Genomic DNA, 24,073 nt, shown 5'->3' with positions numbered 1-24,073 from the left:
AAGTTAGAGAGAAACTTAGTTCATGCTTTGTGCAATGATTGCTCTTATGTCAAATGACCTATGACAGTTGATGTCCCACCAATGATCACTTGTAAAACACTTTACTCGAAATCAATATTGAGTAGATTTAGGAGATTAATGTCCATGTTCTTGTTTGCGAACATTTGTTGTCATCAAACCATGCATTAAGTGCTGAAGTGTTTATTTTTGCTATTTAGAGAGCGGGTGAGATTTTTGTTTCTTCAGTAAATTCATGTTTATTTTGTCTTAATTGCTTGACTAGTATCATATCATACATATTACTAGTAGTGATTTTTCATTTCTCTTGAAACCCCATACAAAAATTACCTGCATACGAATTCTAAAAACAGAAAATAAACAATGGCGAGAGCATAACACATAAAACAAATGAACACAGAGATTTTCCCCTGGATCCCAAAACCAAGACTACCAGATTGATTTTTCATTATGTTCCTTTTAATGTTACAATACATATATACATGTCGAAACATCCATAAACCCCAATCCATTAACCCTGGATTAGAACATAACCATAGTTCCCTTGACCGGATCTACAAAATACCATGGACTTAAAACCATCATGCCCAAAACCATGTGCGAAATCCATGCACAAAACCTTAGGTAGGTCCACCCACCTAATGAGGGTCCAATTTTTTTTTTGTTATCCCAGGGTGCTTCCCTGGATCTCGTAGAGGGGGGCTACCTGTTAATTTTAGGTATGTTCTTATGCTTAGAGCAATTTATTTCAATTTTCACAGGTAGCTCAATATCTCTTCCAGATTAGCAATTACATCAACATTAAAGTAAACTGCAGATAGAACATAAACATAAATCGCAGAAGACAAGTCAAGACAAGAGGACATAGGATGTGGTGCTAGCCAGGGACAAACCCCAATGTTGGGAAACCCTTGATCAATTCTTCTTGTATGTTCTTCAGTAGTTCAACAGAGAGAGAGAGAGAGATAGTACATATACATCAGAAGTCAACACTTTGACTTGACAAGATAAGAACATAGATCTTCTCTAAGAAGATGTCTCATGAGGTAACTGATATGGACTCATGTGATTCCATCACCCTATCATAGTGCTGCTCCATGCTACACCATCATATCATGTCTCGTCACAGAGCTGCAGCATGCTGCATCATTGCTGTGCTGTACCTCATCATGCTATACCCATCTTGCTGCTCTTCATCTTCATGCTGCACACATCATGCTGCTGCACCATATCATCATGCTGCACCTCCTTGTGATGTATCTTCAAACTGTACCTTGCTGTGCCTTGTGATGCATCTTCAAACTATACCTTATTGTGCCTATCATGCTGCATCCCATTGTGTTGCACACCCTGATACACTGCCCATAACAACTCTTGCTATGGTGCTATGGCCTGCGGCCTAGCACATAGCAACAAACGTATCCCAGATAGAGTCCAATCATTATTAACACAACAACATTTAGTCTATAGAAATGTCAACTCTTGAACATGCTGTAATGTTGCAATTCAGGGACTGATTAGGGTACTGACCACAGTCCCTAACAACCCGTCTAAGCTGGCCCATAATTACTCTTAATGACTGTGGTTGTCCTCCAATGAGTTGCAGCCCTCCACGTTGCATCATAATTGTCCTCCTTGATATAGACTGTGTCTAGGGCACGTTTAACCCTTCCTTAGATATGCAACTAAGGCTCCTTTAAGGCTTCCTCATGTCTGTGGATTAGGGTTGTGTTGTTGCATGAAGTTCCCCTAAACAGTGGGTAGATCTCCCTTCTTTGCTGCAGATTAGGACCTCCACTTGGCTGTGTATACGGCTCCTTAGATTTGCGAATTAGGGCCTCCACTTGGCTGTGTATAGGGCTCCTTCTTTGTTGCGTATTAGGGCCTCCTTTAGACAACTATTAGGGCTCCTTTTGGTTGCGTATTAGGGCCTCCTTTAGACAGTTGTTAGGGCTCCTTTTGGCTACGTATTAGGGCCTCCTTTAGACAGCTGTTAGGGCTCCTTTTGGCTGCGTGCGTATTAGGGCCTCCTTTAGACAACTGTTAGTGCTGCTTTCTTCAACTGCGTCTAGGGCACATAGAACCCTTTCTTCACTGCGTTTAGGGCTTCTCCCTCTTGACCTCTCTAGCCACTAAACCCAAATGAGTGGAGAGAGATCTTAGGAGAAGTGAGTGTTTAAATCAACTGCGTCTAGGGCACATATAACCCTTTCTTCACTGCGTTTAGGGCTTCTCCCTCTTGACCTCTCTAGCCAGTAAATCCAATGAGTGGAGAGAGATCTTAGGAGAAGTGAGTGTTTAAATGACTTGAAAACCTCCTCCTTTTATAGTAAAACGTGGAGCACAAGAGGGGGCAGATTAGTTGCACGACTGACCTTGACGAATTGTCCCATAACACAAATAAAATCATATCTCCATGAATACTTATTGGAATCGGATGATCTTTAGATCAATCCTACACCTCTCAATGAGAGGAGTCCAAGAAAAATATCAACTATCATTAATAAGATGACCCACATGGAGTTTGGCCCTAGTTGCCAATTTTAACACTCCCTCTCAACTAGTGAGAACTCCATCTGCTGATCCATTTGTCCAAATGTACTATCTATGCCATCGGTGCTTTGCACTGCTCTGCTTTGCTGAGCTCTGTTCTGCGCTGCTTCGCTGAGCTTTGTTCTGCTCTGCTCTGCTTTGCTGAACCATGAAGAAGAAGAATTGATCGAGAATGTCTCATACCATTCTCTGCTGACCCGAAGTCAGTTTCATATGAAGAGAGTGTGTCATATCACTCTCACTGACCTGAAGTCAGTGTTATTGATCCCAGATCAATATCATAAGAAAGCGTCTCAAACCACTCATACTGATCCTAGATCAATTTCATTGATCCCAGAACAGTGGAGGTCATCCTAGCATAGGGAGTACAATAGATACAACGATGCGTCCATCGATTGTACTACTATGGTCCCTAACCCCATTTCCCTGCTCATTGATAAGATGAGAGGTACTTCCCATGAGTCCTAGACTGTATGGGTAAGATGCCTCGACAGGAGGACTAATCATCTTGTCTCACAGGAGAATTAATCATCCTGTCCCAAAGTTGCCACGGGAGAACTAATCATCCCGGCCCAAAGGAGAACTAATCATCCTGTTTCACAGTTTCCACGGGAGAACTAATCATCCCGGTCCACAGGAGAACTAATCATCCTGTTCCATAGTTGCCACGGGAGAACTAATCATCCTGGCCCACAGGAGAACTAATCATCCTGTGCCATAGTTGCCACGAGGTATCACAGGGAAATGTTGAACCCGTCATCCTGTACATAGTGCACCACCAGGGGAGGGTGAGTCCCCCTATGGTCGTATGTCGCTCCAGTAAGTACTCCAAGCCCCTTAGAGCTCCCAGAGCTCATTGCATGCAACATGTAGTTCCCTTATACGAAGGTCTCTCAACGACTCCAAGTCGTTCGGAAAAATCACAGATTTGACCTTTCCCCGGGGCTTTGACAAAGTGTCTACGACCTGTACATCAGTCTCAATGCGATGGAGCCTCCTTGTTCATTGACTTATCATATCCCAGATAAGGTAGTATCTGATGTCTATCTGCTGGAGCAATCATCGAATATGGGATTCCTTAATAATCGAATCCCCCCTGGTTGTCACAAAGAATCACAGTGGTATTCATCATATGTACAAACAACTCACTGATGAGCTTCCACAACCAGGCAGCTTCACACGAGATCATACTCGTAGCTATGTATTCGGTCTTGGCGGTGCTTATAGCAACCGACTTCTGCTCCCTCCTCATCCATGATATCGAAGCAGAATCCAGAGAGAACCAACACTGGGAAGTGCTCTAGCGATCCTCCACACTGCTTGCCCAGTCAACATTTGAATAATCATGCAGCTTCATATTTCCGGCAGTGTATCTCAATCCAGGAGAGATTGTGCCCTGAAGATATCTCAGAAGATTCTTAGCACCAATCTAGTGAGGCTCAACCAAATATGAGCTCACCATGCTAACTGCAAAGCATATATACGGACGAAAGTTCACCAAGAGCATCAATGCAGATGAGTTTATGAAACTCAGAGGCATTTCCCAAATCTGGTCTGTCATCACCACCATATAACTTTTGAAAGTTAAGATCCTCGAGGTAGTCACAGGCTTGCAGTTTACCATTCCATATTTGGAATCTAACTCCCTCTTACTTTTGCAAGTGAGAGGGTCTGCACCTGTCAGAAATAGGTCGTTTCTTAGAAGGTGCTGGTATGAGAGGTCTATCATCCACAACCTTCAAACAATGGTTTGGATCGGCTTCACTTTTAGTGAATCTCAGCTTCATCAGAGAGCTATCAATCCCCTCATATTATGCCCGGGGTGTTTTACTTCCAAGCCATAGAGGGTTTTCTTCCACCTGTATACATGAGATTCCCAATCATGAATCTCAATCCCCTCGGGTTGTTCCAAACCTGTGGACTTGCTACATGTGAGGGGAATGGTTCCCTTGTAAGATTTTCCTTCGGTACATCTCAGACATGTACCTTCATGCTCTTCTTGAATTCAGGTATCCGAGTCACCATCTGACTCGCATCGGTTAGGGCCTCATAATGTAGATCTCAGGTGTTATAGATGAGATATGTCATGATCCCCAATGGACCATCCTGCAATTTGACACAAATTACCAACCCTGAACCCATGAGTAAAAGCATCTTTGAAAATTTCATTTTCAAACACGTACCTTTCCATTGATTAATGCCACCTTGAAACCTTTGACTTCCATTGCCAAAATGGACACCAGGTTCTTCTTGCGATCAGGTCCATAAAAGAGATTCTGTAAATGAATCGAGTTACCCTCATTCAATTGAGGGGTAACACCCTTTCCGTGATAGGTGGCATCGACTCCAAGTATAATCCAACGAATGTTTCCATCTCTACCAAATTAGAGAGAGAGAGCACCCTTCTATTCGATGGAGTGCCTTGAAGCACTACAATCAATAAGCCAGTATCCCAAAGAATCTGAAGGAGAGGGCCAATACAAGATAACAATTCTTTATCTTATCAGAGACAACATTTGATTCTTCATACTTGGGGTTCCTTGCTTTCTCTGAAGAATCAGCCGTATCCTTGATGACCTGCATCCCTCCGATCATTATAGATGTCCCTGGAATGATTGTTATCATCATCAAGTGATGTGTCCCTGCTAGTTGGACACTCCTTCGCATAATGGTCGAACTTATTTCAACCAAGGCATCTGGCTTTCCTTCCACCTTAGATCCAGTTTTCCCATAGAAGTGATCTTCAGGTAGGCCATTGGAAACTTCACTGTGCCATTCTGATAATATTCTCTGCTTCGACTTCACCCTTGGTGAATTAGAAGAGGGATGAGGAATCCATTGATCCTTTTGCCCTTTCCCAACTATCTTCAGTGATTGCTCTTTCACTCTTGCTTGGGCTTTGTCTTCGCCTCAGCTCTGATACAGTGTTTGCTTAGAGCAATTTATTTCAATTTTCACAGTTGGCTCAATATCTCTTCTAGATTAGCAATCACGTCAACGTTAAAGTAAACTACAGATAGAACATAAACATAAATCGCAAAAGACAAGCCAAGACAAGAGGACACAAGATGTGGCTCTAGCCAGGGACAAACCCCAATGTGGGGAAACCCTTGATCAATTCTTCTTATATCTTCTTCAATAGTTCAGCAGAGAGAGAGAGAGAGAGAGAGAGGGAGAGAGATAGTACATATACATCAAAAGTCTCATGAGGTAACTGATATGGACTCATGCGATTCCATCACCCTATCACAGTGCTGCTCCATGTTGCACCATCATACCATGTCTCATCCCAGAGCTGCACCATGCAACATCACTGCTGAGCTGTACCTCATCATGATGTACACATCTTGCTGCTCTTCATCTTCATGCTGCACACATCATGCTGTTGCGCCATATAATCATGCTGCACCTCCTTGTGTTGCATCTTCAAACTGTACCTTACTGTGCCTATCATGCTGCATCCCCTTGTGCTGCACCTTGATACACTTGTGCTGCACACCTTGATACACTGCCCATAAAAACTCTTGCTATGGTGCTATGGCCTGCGGCCCAGCACATAGCAACAAACGTATCCCAGATAGGGTCCAATCATTATTAACGCAACAACATTTAGTCTATAGAAATGTCAACTCTTGAACATGATGTAATGCTGTAATTCAGGGATTGATTAGGGTACTGACCATAGTCCCTAACAACCCATCTAAGCTGGCCCAGAATTGCTCTTAATGACTGTGGTTGTCCTCCAATGAGTTGCTGCCCTCCACGATGCATCATAACGGTCCTCCTTGATATAGTAGACCTCCCAAATTGTCCCATTAATGAACTGTTGTAACCTTCTCTTTTCTTGTGGCTAGGGCAGTTATGAGACTGCATATAAGGAACCATTCAAATCCCTTCTCACAACAGTCTAAGGGCACATGAAACCCTCCACAAATGCAGCCTAGAATAGTGTTAAGGTGACTGCGTTTAGGCCTGCGTTCAGCCATGTATAGACTGCATCTAGGGCACATTTAACCCTTCCTTAGATATGCAAGCTAAGGCTCCTTTAAGGCTTCCTCATGTCTGCAGATTAGGGCTACATTGCAGCGTGTAGAAGTTCCCCTAAATAGTGGGTAGATCTCCCTTCTTTGCTGTGGATTAGGGCCTCCACTTGGCTGTGTATAGGGCTCCTTAGATCTGTGGATTGGGGCCTCCACTTGGCTGCGTATAAGGCTCCTTCTTTGCTGGTATTACGACCTCCTTTAGACAGCTGTTAGGGCTCCTTTTGGCTGTGTATTAGGGCCTCCTTTAGACAGTTGTTAGGGCTCCTTTTGGTTGCGTATTAGGGTCTCCTTTAGACAGTTGTTAGGGCTCCTTTTGGTTGCGTATTTGAGCTCCCTTTGACTGTGGCTAGGACTGCGTTCTTCAACTGCGTTTAGGGCACATAGAACCCTTTCTTCACTGAGTCTAGGGCTTCTCCCTCTTGACCTCTCTAGCCACTAAACCCAAACGAGTGGAGAGAGATCTTAGGAGAAGTGAGTGTTTAAATGACTTGAAGACCTCCTTCTTTAACAGTAAAATGTGGAGCACAAGAGGGGGCAGATTAGTTGCTGGCCGACCTTGACGAATTGTCCCATAACACAAATAAAATCATATCTCCATGAATACTTATCGGAATTAGATGATCTTTAGATCAATCCTACACCTTTCGATGAGAGGAGTCCATTAAAAATATCAGCTGTCATTAATAAGATGACCCACATGGAGTTTGGCCCTAGTTGCCAATTTTAACACTACCGTCCCACTCAAATGCCTTGAGGGGGGGGCTGCCGCCGCCCTTGTGAACCCCCCTGTTGCGCCCTGCGCAACAAAGGGGGCGCTCCGGCTCCCCTCTGTCCCCCCAGCTAAACTATTGGGGCTAGTCGTGGAAAGAATATAACACAACCCAACAGTAAAACACTTGACTCGAAATCTATATTGAGTAGATTTAGGAGATTAATGTCCATGTTCTTGTTTGGGAACATTTGTTGTCATCAAACCATGCATTAAGTGTTGAAGTGTTTATTTTTACTGTTTGATAGAGCTGGTGAGATTTTTGTTTCTTCAGTAAATTCATGTTTATTTTGTCTTAATTGCTTGACTAGTACATATCATACATATTACTAGTAGTGATTTTTCATTTCCCTTGAATGGGCCAACATCTTGAGACTTGTTTTCAACTAATTATTATCTAACCTTCAACAAAGACCAGGATTCTCGATTCTTTTTGTTTTCCTTATTTTGTTCATGGAGGGATTTGCACATCAATGCAAATACTCTAATCTCAAGAATTACTACTAGCCTTTTTATCCCTTAAATCTATGGATTAGTCTTGAATCTTTTTTGATGCATATTGTTGTAATTATGTTTCAATTGTTAATGGGGTCTAGCTGGAGTGGTTGAGAGGAGTGTTTTCCACTCAACCGATGATCAATTCTAGTGAGTGACATGTTGGGCTCTTAAATGAATATATTGTTGTATTGGTTCCAAGTCTTGAATAATCCAATTTACCTTGAGCGTTGTCCTCTTTGAAATGGATGGGAGTGCTTGATGGTTTCCTCTATGAATGTATTATAGGAAAAAATTATGTTTTCAATTATTTCAAATATATCTTTGCAGAAGTAATTTTACTTAAAATTTAAACGTCCATTTCTATGAGTATTTAATTTAAAGTTTGTTAACTTGTGCTCTAAGGGCCTATTAATGGTTTCCATGTAACTATTTTCTTTAAAATTAAAATGAAAAGCGCAATTTTCCCACTGGATTGGAGTGGTTTTGTCATGTTCCTGTCCATACTATTACTTTCTTCTTCTCCTTATTTTCCTTTATTTCAAATCTTCTCCTCCTTACCTGCCTTTACTTCTAGCTTCTTCTCTTTTTACCATGATATATAAGGGTTTTATATTTTGTCGCACATCCACTATGTTCTTTATTTCCACTCTTTAGATAAGTCATCATGTGTATGGAGGTCTTCTTTTGATATATGTGAGATTCATTTTTGAGGTTAATGTCTTCTTCTTATACATCATTGCTTGTTATTTCTTGATGTTGGATGTTAATGGCATATATGTATAAATATGATCAATTATGAGTAAAGTGTCTTGCCTAATGCTTTCATAGTGGTCTATTCTTGATTACATATCTTGTATATTTTGGCCCTTCTACCCAAGCCATTATTTTCTTATGAACCTTTTATATGATTCTCTTTCTCATGTGGGGGTTGAAAGGGTTAAAGGCCCCATTGTAGACCTTACATCATTGCTTGTTGTTTCTTGATGTTGGATGTTAATGGCATATATGTGTACATATCATCAAATATGAGTAAAGTATCTTGCCTAGTGGTTTCAAAGTGGTCTATCCTTGATTACATATCTTGTATTTTTTTGGCTCACCTACCCAAGCCATTATTTTCTTATGAACCTTTTTTATGATTCTCTTTCCCATGTGGGGGTTGAAGACCCCATTATAGACCTTCATATTGTTGATGGGTGGGGTTAGGGCAATTGTTTGAAAGATTTTTTTTTTATTCACCACAATCACAAAGTAAAAATACAACTACCCTATCTTAGAATCAATTGTAAAGTTTGTTAACCCTAGCAACAACACACTTGCTCAGTCCTTTGTGTTTAAGTATTTGAGTAATATCACTTGTGCCTTTTGATTCATCACCATAGGTTATAATACTTTGGACACCCCTTATGGCGTTACTCCACCAAACCTTGACAAGCTCAAGGATGCCTTTTGTCGAGAATGCCACATATACCTTGAGAATACCAATATCTCCCTCAATTAGCAAATTGAGTGCATTGGATGTTGAGATCTAATGTCTCTAGTGCTTGCTTAAACAAGTGGACACCATCTTCAATGTCTTGAAATAGGTCTAAGACTCACATTTACCTATAGGTTTTAGGTTTTGTATAGGATTGTGTTCCTTCTTTTGTTGAATCAAATTATCTTGGGCTACAAAAATAGTTTTAATCGAAGGTTGACATTAAGAGGTTTGATGGTATGGATGTGAAGGCTATGTTAGTTCAACTGGAATAGTATATTTTTGTACACCAAGTTCCTATGAATAAGATGTTAGCCTTGGCTACCATGGACCTTGATGCTACCCTTGGCTACCATGCACCTTGATGCTCAATTATCGCAGTGGTATGGTTGGTGGTAAACAAAGAGGCCTCTCAATGAATTCTACGCTTGGGATGATTTGTGAAGGAACTCATGACCTAGTATGATGATTTGTGGGAAAATGACTACTTCAGTGAGGTTAGTAAATTGTAGCATGGGAACTGCAAATGACTACATGCTCCAACACTAAAAACAAGTCAGCCATTTGACTGGTCTCAATGTTAGTAAGCTTCTTGAGCTTTATATTAGAGGGCATCACAATGACATCCAATGTTGAGGTTAAATGCATTAGCTTGTGGGCATCCTTACACTAGTTATATTGGATTAATAAATTGAGGCCAAAATTATTGTCTTTTGACCCCCATAGTCTTTTATTAATATTATAAGGTTCCTAGGGTTTTTTTTTGCGGTTGCCACAATCAAAATGTCTCCTAAAGAGTTAAAAGAACATCTTGATGAGGGTCTTTGTTTTCAGTGTAGTAATAAGTGGTCTAGAAGTTAGAAATGTGTGAAATAGTTTAAACACTTCATTCTAAAGTTAACCATGAAGAGGAACAAGATAAACTGGGTTTATTGAGGAAACAACATCAGTTGAACTAGAGGTCCTCATGCTCTCCATGCATGATGCTCTAGCTGATATTGCTACTCCATAGAGTTTTGGTTCTCATTGATTTCAAAAGCACCTTGTTAACACTTGAAATTTCACATTGCTATATGCTTGTATGAACTTTCAACTTTTTAGTTATAGTTTGCATACAAATGCATGCTTGTTTTTAGTGTTACTAATTTTGGACGACTACATGCGCCATTTACACCCTGTGTTTGTTACTTAAGATATAATTCTTAGTGCAGATAGGATTGATGGTGAAATTCTAGTTGCATGGAGAGCTTCCTATTAGTGTGCACGTGACATGCATGCAATCTTGTGACACTACCAATTTTTGGCAGGTGTTGTTATAATGCTTACATATTGGTTTTGAGTCAGTTTGACATCATATTCTTTTTCATTGCTGTCACAAGTCTAATGGGCCTATTTTCAGTCACATGCAGGAGATTTCTATTTTTAGTGGTGGCGAATTTTAGGTGTTTCTATTTTAGTAAATGTTGCCATTGGATGTGTTTTAACATTTTGAGGATGGGTTGGTGAACTTACTATTGTTAGTGAGTTTTGATTTTTAGCATGTACTATTTTGATCATGCATGTATTTGGTTATGGTGGCAAGCTATAATCGTTCAAGTCTCCTACATTTTTGGAGGTCATTGTTAATTTAGTAGTGTAATGGTACATGTGGGATTGTGCATGGTCATTTTTATCTTTGTCATCTTTAGTTGATAGTCGATCTTTTGGTGATTTGGTGTTTTCTTATAAACCTTCAATTTGTCTTTGAGGCTACCTTTTCCATGTGCAAAGTAGATGTTGATGGGGACATGTGGCATCTTGAGTCGATGACTGGGCCAATGGCTAGGCAGGTTGAATTGGAGCACTTCGGAATTTTTTTTGGGATGTGATATGGTGTGAAATTTCAACTACCCAAAAGGTGCTATTAACCTAGTAATTTTTTTTGATTACTTATGCACAACAAACTTAATTTTTCAGCTGAAAGTAATGAATAAAAAACATGAACAACACCATTCACCAAATTAAAATGTAGTGGAACATACGAGAAACCAATCACACAAATAACACAAACATTTTTGGACAAATGTCCTTGGATAAACCCCAAGATGGGGAAACCGGTTTTCAGGATGAGGGTTTTATTATCAAATCTTTAGCAAATTTGCGAATGAGAAATCACATTTATTGTTTGCATCACACTAGCAAATCGATCTTCACACCTACTGATCAAATTGGTGAAGGAAAACCTGGCCCTCCTTCTACAAATCACATGGCCTTCTCTAGCACTCACACAACCTCCTTTGACACTCACATGCCCTCTTCACAACCTTCTATTGCTCTCACATGACTTGGAGAAAACTCGATCCTCTCTGCAGAAAATAATTCAGTTAGCAAAACCTCCCCCTGAATCTCAGAAGATGGAAGTCTCTCGGATGAAGAATAAACCCTAAAAAATTCCTTCTCAATTATTGATGCTGAAAACCTCCAAGTGTCTCACTGAAAACAGACCCAACAATACTCAACTCAATGTACTCCAACGCTGCACGTCGATTCCACTTTATAGTCTCTCATTCACAAATGAACGACCATTATTACAAGTTATCTCATCCCAATCAATGGCTAAGATCATCCTATAAACTTTTAATAAACTTCTAGAGGCAAATCGACCTTATCTCAACTAATGCCATTTAATTAATTAAAAATCGTTAATTAACTTAATTAAGACATTTTCCCTAGGTGAAACTTAGGAAAAGTTACATGGGCTTGGAGATTGTTAAACTCACACCAAAATAATGGTGGACGGTATGATTTTGAGTTCATCTACAAATATAAAAAGGACAACACTATCGCCGATGCACTGTCTACTCAATATGAGGTTAAACTCCATGTATATGTCATATTTTCCCTTTCACTGACATGGACAGTAGTAGTAAAAAACCAACAACATGTTTACTAATGCACATAACAATTCATACACCAACTTCAAGGCGGTTTCAACCCTATCAAACATTATACTTAAGCAGACATTGAGGTATAGAAAATGTATCTTGTTGTATGCGAAATAGTTTCAAGAAACAAATGCTATTTGAATTGCATGCCTCACATACATAGGCATTTTGGCTTTTTGAAAATACAGCTTAGTGTCAAATGCTTATTTTTTTCGAGATGGTCTTAAGGGTGATGTTCATGAGTTTGTATTCAAGTGGACCAACAAACACAATGGGTAAGAAATTGTCAAATTCGAGATGGTCTTAAGGGTGATGTTCATGAGTTTGTATTCAAGTGGACGAACAAACACAATGGGTAAGAAATTGTCAAATCTCTAGGTCTGTTTCAACCCCTACCCATTCCAAATCATCTTTGGGGGGGGAGTTTTTAATGGGCTTCAATGCTAGATTTCCCATAGTAGAAAAAATATGCTATTTTTGCCATTGCTGTAGTTGCCAAATATGCCCATTTATTAGCGGTTTAATCTATTTCCAAAGCAAGCTAAATTACAAATGTTTTCCTTAGTGATATTTCAAAGAATTTATGGATGACCGAAAGTGATTGTAGTCAAACTAGGATCCTAAATTTATGAGTGACTTTTGGAATGACTTATGTAAGCTCCAAGGCACCAAATTTGGTATGAACTTCGGCTTCCATCCATAAATAAATGCAATTGAGGTTATGATCGAGTGCCTAGAAGGCTATCTTTATTGCTTTGTTGCTAACAAACAATCCTAATGGATTAAATAACTACCTTTGGCAAAATGGTGGTATAACACTTATATTATATGGCATCGAATATTACCCTTTTTACGCTGTTTGTGGCTATCCTCCACCACATTCTTTCTAGCTACAAGGTTCTAATAGTCACACCTTATATAGTTAGAAGGTTCAAGATGCCCTACAATTTAAACAAGATGATCGTATGTTGACTTTGTTAACCAACAATTTGAATTGGGGTTTACTTTGAGCTATGGACAATACCATAATAGGTTGAAGTTGATATGAATACCTCCATCAAAGCCCTTGGACATGAAGATAGACACCTTCGAAGTGAAACTTGATTATGAGGATCTCAACTTTAGTACTAGTAGAAGGGTTTAGCATTAAGAACTAAAATTTTTGCATAACCAGGGCAGATTTGATATGGAAAGCTTTATGTGTAGTATGCGTTATTCGTAAAGACGTCATGGAGGGCATACTGGTGCAACAAAAATGTGTTTTCCATCCAAAAAGTTCAGATGGCTCACTAAATAACAAAGTTTCAGTTGCAATATTGATAGGATTATGCAATGAAAAAACTTGATCATGAAAGGAAAGGAGGATGGAACCATTTGATGAACTCGACACCCTTGATGCCAATTGAGGATGTGTCACGACGAGTAACAAGAAGCTGCGTTAGCAAGAAGAATGACAATGCACAATTACTTTTTGGCCTTGATTGAATGTAGCCTTGTTGAATGTTTTAAATAGTAAAGGAGGTAGAAAGATCTTTTATGGAATATGGTTTTAATATCGCTGTTACAACCTGGAATGAAGGCGTTGTTGGAGATATTCAAATCGTTATGAAAAAGAAAGGTATCGGTCCCTTAAAATTTTACGACATGCACATGGTACCTCATTGTAAAGGATGAACTCCAAAGCTTGTCAAAATCTGCAAGGTTTTGGGTGCCTTAATTCAAGTTCATGGTGAAGATGGTGTACTGGCAGCAGTCAGGAAGATATTTCTACCGAGGATTGGTGCTGAAATGGGTACTAATGTAGCTACTCAAAAGCATGTCTTTGTTTATGCTTTAAAAAAATAGCATTTGGAAAGTTTTTAAAGCATTAAAACGAGCATGGTTTTGAAAATATGCTTTTCAAATGTTCCTTCACATGTGATTATTTGCCCTGAAGGAAGGAGGCGTTCTACTTGGAGGATTAATGTCACACACTATTTCATTTAACAGGGTGTTTTAACAAGAGGATGGTCTCAAGTGCCATTGAATGAAGAAACCTTTTTTAATACCTTTTGTACTAATGTTATGGTTTGTTGGCTGGAGCTTTTATTGTACATATGCTTTTGTTCAGAAACTTTGGAGTACACAAATATTGCTTAAGAAGGTTTGTTCACATTCAAGGCTTGTGCAACCACGTTGTTGGGGGTTCATATGATGCTTTCATGGCACAATTGGCAAGGACTGGTATTAATATGGTAAGGCTGTCCCCTTGTGAGGGAATTGTTCATGTTTTTGGAATACTTCCTCACCTTGAGGTTGTCAATGCCTGATTAAAAGAAGACTTGGAGCATTTATTTCATGGTTTGAGGAGGCATCACCATTTGGAGGGGGCCTTAGAAGGTTAGATGTGGCATCTTAGAGACCTTTCTTTTCATCATTTGCGGAGATACCCCTCTTTGGGGTCAATTGGATTGTGCATGTGGCTTGAACAACCCTTTATTTTTTGTATTTTAAATCAAATATTTTGAGAAGGCGGCCTCTTGTCCCTCCGTAGGCTAGATTAGGGGCATTTAGCTAAAAATTCAATGTTCTAATGTAAAGGAAGTTGAGCATCCCCTATAAATAGATATGGTCTTCCTCATTATTTTCTCATATGATTGGATTGGGGGAGAAATCACTTGGTAAATTTTGAAATGTCTGAAATTTTGTTGGAGATCTTTTGTCTTGTATTTGGTGATATGGATGGAAGGTTAATGTGCCCCATTCAGAGGGAATGATTTTGTGGATGATTAGTTATGGTTCATGGCTAAGGTTTATGGATGAATAATGATTTCTTGAGTAAGTGGTCTCATTAAGTCTCGTGGATTTATTTGTTGGATGTATTAAGTGCAAATGTGCTTATTTAGTGGTGAGAGTGCATTCTCTTTGTATTGTTCTTAGATAGATCTTATGTTGTAAACCCCAGGAAGAGTTCTAGTGGAGAAAATTCCCTTAAACTTATTTTAGAGCTTATAAAAGGCAATTAGAGGATCCAATAGGGTTAGTAGTTGACAACTCTAGGCACCACCCTTAGTCCATTCGTACCTTCTGAAAGGAGCCATGGTTGACCCCATATTCCCAATGAAAAGACATTAAAACCATTTTGCTGGATTTACTGTTTATTTCACCTTAGAACTTGTTATTTTAACCTAGGGAAGACCCCCTTGAGCTGGAGGAGAGCTGACCTGAAGTGAGAAGAGGGTTGATGGGGTGATAGTGGCCTCCCTCTTAGTTTTACTTTGATGACACTTGAGCTTTTGGATTTTATGTTAGGAAGCACTAGATTGTGTGATAACAGACCCAAAACTAGATGAGACAAGGAAGTAAGAATCCTTCAGAGCGATTGGTTCTTGTTCAAGCTTAAGAACACATGTTTGTGAAAGAAAAAACATAGCCAAAGTTTATTGCCCAAGTTCTAAGGATCCTACAAGATTGTGAACAAAATTAGAGAGATTGCAGATGCATTAATAGTTATCCTTATTCATCTTTGTACATCATTCATCTTGATGCATTCTTATTGACTTCCATGTCCTTTTTCTGGAAAATGTTATTGGGAAGCACATTTACAATTTAGATCACCTACGTTAAATGAAGATTGCAAAATTTATTTTGGAGCTAGAATCAACGATAAATACTTGAAGCCAATAGTTATGTCACAACATGATTTTTGAATATTTGATCAAATGAAAGAATTGTTCTTTTGATGATGCTATATGGAGCAAAGGATTTCATTTAGAAGTACCTAGGATAACCAAAGCTTTGAGGGCTAATCTTTTTCAAAGAAGGCACAACACTTTTTTCTAAGGAAAAATTTTCGGGGAAACTGAGGATAATCAAAGCTTTGAGGGCCAAGTTTTTTCAAAGAAGGCACAATGCTTTTTCCTAAGGAAAATTCTCGGGGAAACCCTTCGACACTTGCTTGTATTTCAGAGATGGTACATAGGGAAACTTGTTCATGCTCATTATGGTGCATAACTCAATAGGGACGTTGAGTGAGGCACACAATAGAGGCATTTAGGCCGAGGGATTAAGCTTGAAACTTCATATATGAAGTGCAAAGCACTTAACCATTAGAGGGAGCTAGCCAAAGGGGTGTCATGTTTGTGCCTACCCACACTATTACTTTCTTCTACTTATACAATTATTTCTTTCCTCTTTTTACTTGCTATGTAAGGGCCATTCTATTTGTCATGCAGACACTATGTTCTTTTTTCTCTACTTCCATTCTATAAGTATGAGATATTGTATATATAGAGGGGTTATGTTGATATATGTGAATTCATTTTGAGGTTGCCTGTATGAAGTGGTGTTGGAGTTTTACCCCTCCAAGTGCCGGGTAATATTATATCTTTTTCTTTTGTCTCATTACTTGTTGTATCTTTGTCAATGGCATATTTGTGTTTATATTAATCAATTATGAGAAAAGTATCTTTTGAGGTTTTGGCAAACAATTTCAAAAGAAGTTTCAATGTAGAGGATGTAAAATTAAATTGAAGAGTTTATCTTCTACATTTTATGCAAATGATGGGTAAGTTTTGTATAACTTTTAGTAATTACAATAAAAAACACAATTGATAGAAAAGCAAAATAAACATATTTTCTTAATTGGTTCATTCCATACATTCCATCAATTTACAACCTTTCTTGAGGTTGGACCGGGCTAGGCAATATGGTAAGCTTTACTTTTTATTGTTTAAGTTTGGATTGAATTTATTGACTTTTGTACTTCAATTTTGTTCTTGTTGAATTCTTTTATTATTTACATAACGTTATATTGAAACCTTATAGGTCAAGTGTTGCTTCGAAGGTTTTATATGTATTGGTCATGTTACCCACCAAAATGGGTAAACCCTATAGGAGAAAATTTTTCTCCTATATTGGACAACTAATCGGACAACAAACCAACCAACCCTTGATATTCACTTCTTGATGATGATAATGCCATGTGCCTCCAACATCTCAACCATATACCTTCCGCCATCTGGCATTTCCTCTTGGATGTTCTCTAACTTTACTAGGGGGGTTAATCCTTAGCCCTTGTCCAGTGGGACCTCCCTTAAAGCCTTAGGGTCATACGAGGGGCATTACTTGGAAAGCTCCGATTGATATAGCATGTTCACTTTCCTCACACCATACTTACCACTTTCCATGCTACATTGCAAACCCCTTATAAATGGCCTCCATTTTTTGGGTCAAACTTGTCATTGGTTCATTGAGTTTTGGCACCCTCTTATCCATGCCCTTGAGTAGGGCCGAGAAACATTGCCTTGGAGGTTGATGTAGTTAAAAAGAATGGAAAAGCATATTATGACACATCAAAAGAAAATGAAGAAAATCAAAATGCAAAAGATGGCTGGGACATAAATTAGCCAGTGGGCAAAAATCTAGCATGAGCTCTACCCTCCTCATTGGTCATCACTCGGCGCCTAAGCACTTGATGTTGCATTTTATCAAAAGGAACCCTTGCATGTTCCAACCTTGATGAGTGATGAATTGTCTCATCTTAAAGGGTAAAATTAAATGTTATATCATAAAGAGCAAGCTCAAACCCTTGAGCTATGCACACAAACTAAAAAACATTATTATGAAAAAGTAAAAAGGCGCACTAGAGGGGTGGAAAAAGCAGGTCGAGCACGGTAACTCATGCCTCCATGATTTCTCCCTCCATTACCTCTATAGACATGATGTGGATTTCCATCAGCTAGTCCCCTTGACCACGACACTTGGCCATGGAGCCTTTCCCCTCCATTGCCACTCATTTACACTATTAAAAAACATTTTTATGAAAAAGTAAAAGGTGTACTAGAGGGATGGAAAAAGCAGGCCGGGCATGGTACCTCCTGCCTCCACGATTGCTCCCTTCATTGCATCTATAGGATGTGGACTCCCATTAGCTAGTTCCCTTAACCATGGCACTTGGCCATGAAGCCTTTCCCCTCCATTGCCATTCATTTACACTAACACCTATTGATTGAGGGGTTGACCTTGGAAATGCCACCTCCCCTTAGGGGTTTGGAAGCACCTAATAGGGTTGATCATTAGCCACCTCTATCAAGGTAGGGAACACCTTTATGGGACTTGGTCTAGTTAGATATCATATGTCGATCCAAGTTTGAAGTATTAATATGCCCTTAACATGCAATTTTGGTCCACTTAGACACTTATATGATTTTAGTCTCTAATGAATGGTTACTTTCACTAGAGTTTAAGTTGGTTTTTTCAGGTGGTCCATAGTGGCACAGGCCTTGAGGGCACCAACTCCATAGGTAACTAGGCCTTTCAGGGAGGTTAATGACTTATCAGATGGAGCATTGCCCACCTACATTAGAGTGTTGGGCATTATGATGACTTGAGCAATTGATGCCCGTCCTAGAGCACCCCCATGACCTAGGATGAGGATCTTCTTTGACTTGACATAGAGGATTTTTTATGATTGCATGACTGGACCCAACATGCCCCTAGGCTGACCTTGTCACTACCTAATGGCAGGTCGTTATTCATAGTCTAGATGAGGATGGTATTCCATGAGATGACTAGTGAGGGCTTGTTGCACCTAATGGAGCCCTAATATTGGAGAGAGGAGGCTTTATGTTGACCATTGGAGACCCATGGAGATGATGTTGTGACACCTCAGTTGGATTTAGGACCCTTGGAGCTGTTTTGAGGTTGATTTGAAGGATATTCTTCAAATGATGGATGATCACGATACATGGACACATTTTCAGCATTATACTCACCATTACATAGCATATGGAGCCCAAAAAGGACTTGACGCCATCATTTAGAGGGTTATGACTCACACCTGTGGGTATTTTGTGGAATAATTATACATTGAGCTAGTGGGTTTTCTTTTAACCCAAGGATTATTTTATGTTTATTCATTGCCAAACTTTTTTAGGGGCTTCTTAGGCTAAAATTAGGTGAGGTAGATCTCATATAAATAAAGGTCAGCTCACTTCTCATTTCATCATCACTGGTGGACAATTTGCTATTTGGGCCTCCTTAGAGATTTTGGCCTAGCTGTTTTAGCCTTGTACTCTTGTGGAGATGTGATCTTTGTGGATAATCTTGCTATTGGGGACTAGCTTTCGTTGTGGATACATCACTTTGGGATATGAAGGATTTGTTCATGCATATCTTGTGAGTATCTTTTTGTTGAATACCTTTTAATGGTTACTGCATGCATTATTTTTTGCTAGCATTTCTATGTTTTTTTTTAATTGCATATCTTTATATGGAATTTTGGTGAAATATTGTATGTTTAAATTAAAGAATCTTGGACATCCCTTGAGAACCTCCTAGAGAGCTTTCCTCTTTATTTTTATCCCCTCATGAAGTGATAACTAGGGTTTTGAAAAACTAGGGTTTTTCCACCCTTACTCCCTTCTAGGGTTTGATACCTCCATAACATAGTTTTAATCAACAGAACTTGGTTTTGAACCAATCGCCTATGTAACCATGATCAAACTGGATCAAACCAGATTCAATAAACCAGAATTCAAAAAAATACGTAAAATAATTAATTTTTAATGAAAAAAATATTTTTAACTATAAGATTAAAAACCATGATTCTAAACCATTAGAGACAAAATATGCAAGTCTGCTCATCTATATACCATGTAAGGGTGCATATATCAAAATGGCATTGAGTGCACTACATATCATCAACAAACTACATAAACAATGAGGCCTCTCACAAGACCTGCTAGATTTTGAGGTAGCAGGTCACAAGTAAGTTCTTTCAAGATTTTCTTGTAAATTCATGCAGCATTCTGAGATTGTGGGCCATATATATTTGGAGTTCCTTTTATATGTTCAATCTTCCTTCTGCATTTTACCCTAATATACGGCCCTCTGTTTTCAAAGCTTATATTGTCTCTGCATTTTTTATTCAAATCTTCAGATGTGTTTCTTGTCTTCTATTATTATCAAGTGGGTAGGATTACAGGATTACAGATATAGATTGAATTTGTCACCCTTTTTCTTGATTCCCATCCCCCTCGTTTTAGAGAGTTTCTGATTGATTGACTCTACTTTTCAGACACATGCGGGAGATCTTAATGAAGCCGTAAATGCCTATTTCAACGAAGGAGAACATGTTCTGTATGTAATTCATGACTACATTGTTCATTTCAGCCTCTCTGTCATGTTGGTTTACAGAGTTGGTTATTTGAAAATCTCAGGAAAGTATCCAAGCTTATAATGCAATGGTACTTGGTATCTAGTCTGTGAAACTGATTTGTCCTTTCTGCTGTTCAGAACACGACCAGATCGTGATGAAGATCCCCAACCTGATTGGATGGAACAGAGTGAACCTCCTGAAATGGAAGTTCGATACCCGGTTGAGCCTTTCCATTCTCTTCCTACAAATTTTCCTGCAGTTGGACCAATAAACCGAGGATTATTTGGTAGTCCTATATTTGATGGGAGAAGTACATCTCGCATGCCTTTTAGGAATTCACTACCACATGTTTCTCATCCAAGAAATGTGAGAACTATTCCAATTGAGTCGAAGGATGAGGAGGGTCAAGTAGCGGATGCAAATTCTGCACCTGCCATTGAGGAGGTGTCTGCTAGTGTTCATGCACAAGGTCCAGAAGTCAGAGGGACACCGATATTTGATGATGATGACGAGCTTCCAAGTACTGCATCTTCCACTTTCATATCAGGTTCAAATTCAGGAAGTGGTTACTATAATTCGTATCCTCATGGTAGAGAGCATAGAGCAAGTGCTCCACAAGTTACTGAAGAACCTGTTGCAGCCATTGAAGAAGGAAATGCTATAGAAGAGGAAATGCTGCAAGCTGCAATTGAGGCATCAAAAAGGGAAGCAGAGGAAGCAAACATGAGGCAGCAGCATGGTCTAACTAATGTATGTTGTTTTTGGTATTTACACTATTTTAATTTTTTTAATATTTGCTGAAAGGCTTGGATTTTGTGATTATAGATATGTTTACTGGTTGTGAATATTCAGAGTATATGGTTTTGTTTTTTCATGTGTTTAGGATCAACTTAGTTCTGGAGTTGATCAAATTACTCCGATATCAGATGATGATGATTTTGCACGGGCACTATCACTGTCCATAAAGGTGTTTACCTATTTTGTTTGTTTGTTTGTTTGTTGTGTGTTTGTTTGTTTAGATTTTATTTTATTTTTATTTTTTTACTCTTTTCTTTTATATATATATTATTTATTTATTTTTTAGTATGTAATATTTTAACTAAACATTTATATTCATATTGATTAATGCATTTCTATTTGAGGAACAGACGGCACAACAAGAAATGGCATGGCGGGAACTTGAGGGGGTGGCAGGAAGTGGTGAACAGAATGAGGATTATGTTAACCTTCTCGAAAGAGAGATACCAAACATGGGAAGAAGGTGGAGGCATAGATGCAATCCATCAAACACACTTCTTATAATTTGATACTTGTTTCGTGTTCTCTTATTATGAATTCCTTTACTCCTTGGGAGTTCATGTTAATCTTCTAGTGCCTTTTTTGTCCCTTTTCAGGCAAGGACCCAGTTCAAGTAATATTGGTACATCTAATCAAGAAAAAATGGATGTGGACACACACCGACACCTCGATGTTGTTAGTATACCAGATGAGACAGAAGAACCAGAAGATCAGCCTCTGCTTAGGCGTAGATCAATAAGACGCACTGTGTCAGGCACTGCAGAAACTGACACAGACATAGGTCAAGATTTAGACAGTCCACCATTGAGTTCTGGGCCACAAAGTATCACTGGTGCTCCTCAGCACAATGGGGATCCCTTCCATGAGGTGAGATGAAGGCACAGTTTGAAAAAAAATTGATAGTGAAAAATAAATTTGAGTGGCTAATAAAATTGCAGTTGGGGTACAATTTTCATTGTCGGTGGAAACTAGTTTCTGATTCGAGAGAAGGATGCATGTGGTGTCTAACTTGAACTATTCGTTCTGTTCCCTTTACATCTTGGTTCAAGTGGGGAATATCTTCTCAGGAACACGATGAGGCAGTTATGCTCGAGGCTGCCCTCTTTGGTGGGATTCCAGGTGAGGCTGCCTACCATTTTTCATATCCACGCCAACGTGCCTTCCAGGATGATTCTAATATTGGAGTTACAGAACAACCATACAGGAGGCGAATTCCTCAGCCACCATCTCCTACACTGGAAGCAGAGAGGCTGCTTCGTGAACAGCAAGTAAATCGACATTTATTTCTTCGTAAATGTTGACCAAGATTATTAGATGTAATTCTTGTGAGAATTTACATGGTTTCTGTTTTGCAGGATGATGAGTATCTTGCATCATTACAAGCAGATAGGGAAAAAGCTGAGGCTCAACGCATGGAAGAGGCGGCGGCAAAAGAAGCTGCTGCCGCTGAAGAAAAGCGTCAACAGGAGGAGGCACTTCGAAGATTACAGGAGGAGAAGGTAAGTTATATAGTATCATCCATTCTTTTAGGTGATGAGTTGTTAAATCTTATGCATATGGTTACATGGATGGTTTCCGATAAAAGTTCCTATAATTTATTATAGCTCCTTTTGCTGATTATGAATTTTCCATTGGATGTTTACAAGGTTCCTTTTGGTCACTGGCATTGACAATGCCATTTATTCTTGCATGCTGATTCTATGCTCATAGCCCTTCAATGAAAGTGTCTTTCAATAAAAAGAAGTCTTTAAATTGTTTGATGTCATTTAAAATTTTAGTTTTTCTTGAGTTATCTTATTTATTAGTTCACTGAAATTATACTCACACACACACACGGATTTGCTCATCATAATTTTTGACTGATAATATTTTTATATGAACTCTTTGTTATGTTATTATTTTGATTTTCTTCTCTTATAAGCAATTCCATGTAAATCATTGTTCTCTCTGTGTTTTATGTTGTGAAGTGATAAATTGCAATTCTAGATATGTGTCAAGTGAAGTTTTAGTTAAAATTAGCATGAGATACGGAAATGTGCCTCATTTATCACTTTGACAACGCACTCAATCGAAGAAACTGCAGAAATTATTATCCCAAGTGTTATATTTTGAAGTGGAAACTTACCAGGTGGGGTGCTGTTCAAAGTTGTAAGATATTAAGCAAGACTAGAAGAATAATATTGTGAGATGAATCCTGTGATAACTTGGAGGCATATTTACATGTCTTAATATCTGTTCACTAATTGACATGACCTTTCCCTAATACATATTTGCAAAGTTAATATTATCAACCAATCGAACTAGTTCAATAATGTTTGAGTTATATAACATGCTTTTCCTTTCTGAAATGCTTCAAAATGTAAATGGAATTGACATCCCATCATTCTTCGAATTAACACCACTTCTATCTTTAGTATCATATGAAAGATATCTGTCGCAACCTCATGTTGAATAATGAGTATGGTTTGTTGCAGCTATGGATTATTCATTGGAAATTGTTATGATGCACTTTTGGTAATGGTAACATGATGCTTTCATTCTTTTCTAGATAGTGGCTCTTAACATTAAGAAGTAGGTTAAGTCTTCATTATATGCAGTGTACACAACTCTTGTTATTGCACAAAATTCACTTTAACATGGCGGCCACACATATATATGTTCAAGGATGCCCAAGTTATAATGGCCTTTTCTTGATCATGGGGAGCTTTCAATGCCAACTGTGTGCATAACTGCAGTAAATCCACATTAATGTGGGGACTGCTAAATTTGGAAAACTTTGAATATTGATTGGTGCTTGTTTCTATATGCTGGCTGGGGTTTGAACCTGAGTCTTTATTGTGGTGACAGCCTCTA

General features: G+C 38.9%; 1 protein-coding gene across 2 annotated transcripts in view; it reads left to right on the top strand.

Moving 5' to 3' along the window:
* Nucleotides 1-24,073, top strand: part of LOC149199184 (plant UBX domain-containing protein 8-like) — a 56,528-nt gene that overhangs the window by 15,607 nt on the left and 16,848 nt on the right. The window contains exons 2-9 of one of the 2 annotated variants that reach the window (XM_089402328.1): nt 20,342-20,403; nt 20,560-21,172; nt 21,306-21,389; nt 21,571-21,683; nt 21,817-22,087; nt 22,270-22,339; nt 22,412-22,488; nt 22,576-22,719. In XM_089402328.1, coding sequence (XP_089258454.1) covers nt 20,342-20,403; nt 20,560-21,172; nt 21,306-21,389; nt 21,571-21,683; nt 21,817-22,087; nt 22,270-22,339; nt 22,412-22,488; nt 22,576-22,719 — 1,434 coding nt within the window. Of the gene's footprint in view, nt 1-20,341; nt 20,404-20,559; nt 21,173-21,305; nt 21,390-21,570; nt 21,684-21,816; nt 22,088-22,269; nt 22,489-22,575; nt 22,720-24,073 lie in introns of both variants that reach the window. The other variant, XM_089402327.1, reaches the window with a different exon arrangement.

This window comes from Pinus tabuliformis, chromosome 2_1, assembly GCF_031772625.1.
Source record: "Pinus tabuliformis cultivar Carrire ecotype Pingquan chromosome 2_1, CPIR1, whole genome shotgun sequence".
Classification (NCBI taxonomy): Eukaryota; Viridiplantae; Streptophyta; class Pinopsida; order Pinales; family Pinaceae; genus Pinus; species Pinus tabuliformis.
This window is presented reverse-complemented; position numbering and strand designations above follow the sequence as displayed.